The sequence below is a fragment of the Empidonax traillii genome, unplaced genomic scaffold, assembly GCF_003031625.1.
Source record: "Empidonax traillii isolate 1590-97213 ecotype Southwest subspecies unplaced genomic scaffold, ASM303162v1 scaffold4791:size9210, whole genome shotgun sequence".
NCBI classification, from domain to species: domain Eukaryota; kingdom Metazoa; phylum Chordata; class Aves; order Passeriformes; family Tyrannidae; genus Empidonax; species Empidonax traillii.
In genome coordinates, this window is record NW_020959984.1 from 1 (window position 1) to 1,841 (window position 1,841).

General features: G+C 50.0%; 1 protein-coding gene across 1 annotated transcript in view; it reads right to left on the reverse strand.

Annotated features, from left to right (window-relative positions):
- Positions 1 to 7: 7 nt before the first annotated feature.
- LOC114072988 (cell growth regulator with RING finger domain protein 1-like) overlaps positions 8 to 1,841 on the reverse strand; it is a gene marked incomplete at both ends in the record, with an annotated part of 6,245 nt that continues 4,411 nt past the window's right edge. The window contains 2 exons of the mRNA XM_027910796.1: positions 8 to 154; positions 1,060 to 1,167. Of these exons, the coding sequence (XP_027766597.1) occupies positions 8 to 154; positions 1,060 to 1,167 (255 nt within the window). The remainder of the gene's footprint in view (positions 155 to 1,059; positions 1,168 to 1,841) is intronic.

Sequence of the window (1,841 nt, forward strand, 5' to 3'; positions counted from 1 at the left end):
GGCAAACAACGCAGTCTTTGCTGTTTTCCTCCTGCAGCTCCGGTTCGCTCCCGGCCAGCCCCTCCTTCTCCAGCGAGGTCCTGTCAGTGCCGCTCCTCCCAGGGAATGTGCTGCTCGAGGACGGTGCAGGGCTGTTTGCAGACATGAAGAGTTGCTGAAATACACGTAAGCAGGAGTATTTAGAAGTCAGCAAACTCTGCCCCAAAGCCCTGCACACACAGACACACACGTGCAGCGGGAGTTCCACCGGGTCGCTTCCCCAGTGCCAGACCCCGTGTGGGCCCTGACAGCTGCCTGGCCTTCAGTGAAAGGCACTTCAGAGGCATAAAAAAAAATCACATAAAACACTGGGAAAACATTAAGGATAAGCCATCAGATCCTGGCTGCATCAGATGAACGCCATGCATGAACTCCAGCAGGAGGTTTTGAGCAGCTCGGGTTCGTTTCTGGTCTATCAGTCCCTGTGCCCAGAGGGATCTCCTGTCCATCCCTACCAAAGTTACATCCACCACGCTGTCAAGTCCACTTCACTCAACCCATTCTGCTCTTGCTCATTTTCCAATCCCCTAACTCTTTATTTTTTTTTGTCTTATTTTAGGTGAAGCACAAAATCTCCTTCTGGGTACGACTCCCGACCTCGGAGCACGTACTGAAGGAAAGAAGGAATTTTTAAAAGCAAGTTTCTCCTGAAACTTTCTTGATTGAAAGGGGAATTTGGGAGAAAGAGCTGGTTTGAGTGACTAGCGAGGAAATAATTATTCTGGAGAGAAGCAGCGTTGAACAGCTCATTTCTTCTACCGCTTTACAAAGCGGACACGACCTAGGACTCCTAGACTGGAAGCAAGTCGTTTCTCCAGGAAATCTTGAATATTTTCATAGAAAATATTTCTGTACAGTAAGTTCCTCAGGAACCACTTAGCTGATAAAATATTTTTAACTACCATCCCGTTCTTTGCATGACAATAAAAGCCTTGTACTAATTTGGGCTCCCGAAAGCCCACACGAACTAAACTTAACGCTGTCACACAAGAGAAACGAGGCTCTCTGTGCGTGTCTTACCTTCAGATCGTGGTATTGACCTTGAGCCAGGAGGAGATACTGGTACAATATTCTGCAGGAAAGCCTGTAACTTTCATCAGGAATGTGAATTACAGCCACCATTGCAATCTGCAGGCAGAAAAAAAAGCCACGTTTAGTTGAGTTTCCCTCTGGTTGTATCGCCCTGTGGAGCCGGGCTAGGAGAGCTGGGGGTGTTCAGCCTGGAGAAGGGAAGGCTCCAGGGAGATCTTAGAGCCCCTTCCAGGGCCTAAAGGGGCTCCAGGAGAGCTGGAGAGGGACTGGGGACAAGGGATGGAGGGACAGGACAAGGGGAATGGCTTCCCACTGCCAGAGCACTGGGTTAGATGGGATATTGGGATGGAATTCTTCCCTGTGAGGGTGGGCAGGCCCTGGCACAGGTTGCCCAGAGAAGCTGTGGCTGCCCCTGGATCCCTGGAACTGTTCCAGGCCAGGTTGGACGGGGCTTGGAGCAACCTGGGGTAGTGGAAGGTGTCCCTGCCCATGGCAGGGGGTTGGAATAAGGTGGGCTTTAAGGTCCCTTCCAACCTAAACCACCCCAGGATGCCAGGATTTGGCATCCTCTGGTACAGCCTCTGACCTGCTTAATCCAGGACAACCAGGAATTCAACAGCGTTGACTTCAAGCACAGATCACAAAAAAAAAAAAATATGCTGGGTAAAAAGACAAATTTTGCTGGAAAGGATTCTGGAACTCCATGGGTTGCCTTTGGAGGAATTTCTCTGGAAATACAAGCCCTCTAAGCTTGCCTGCTGAGCCTAAAC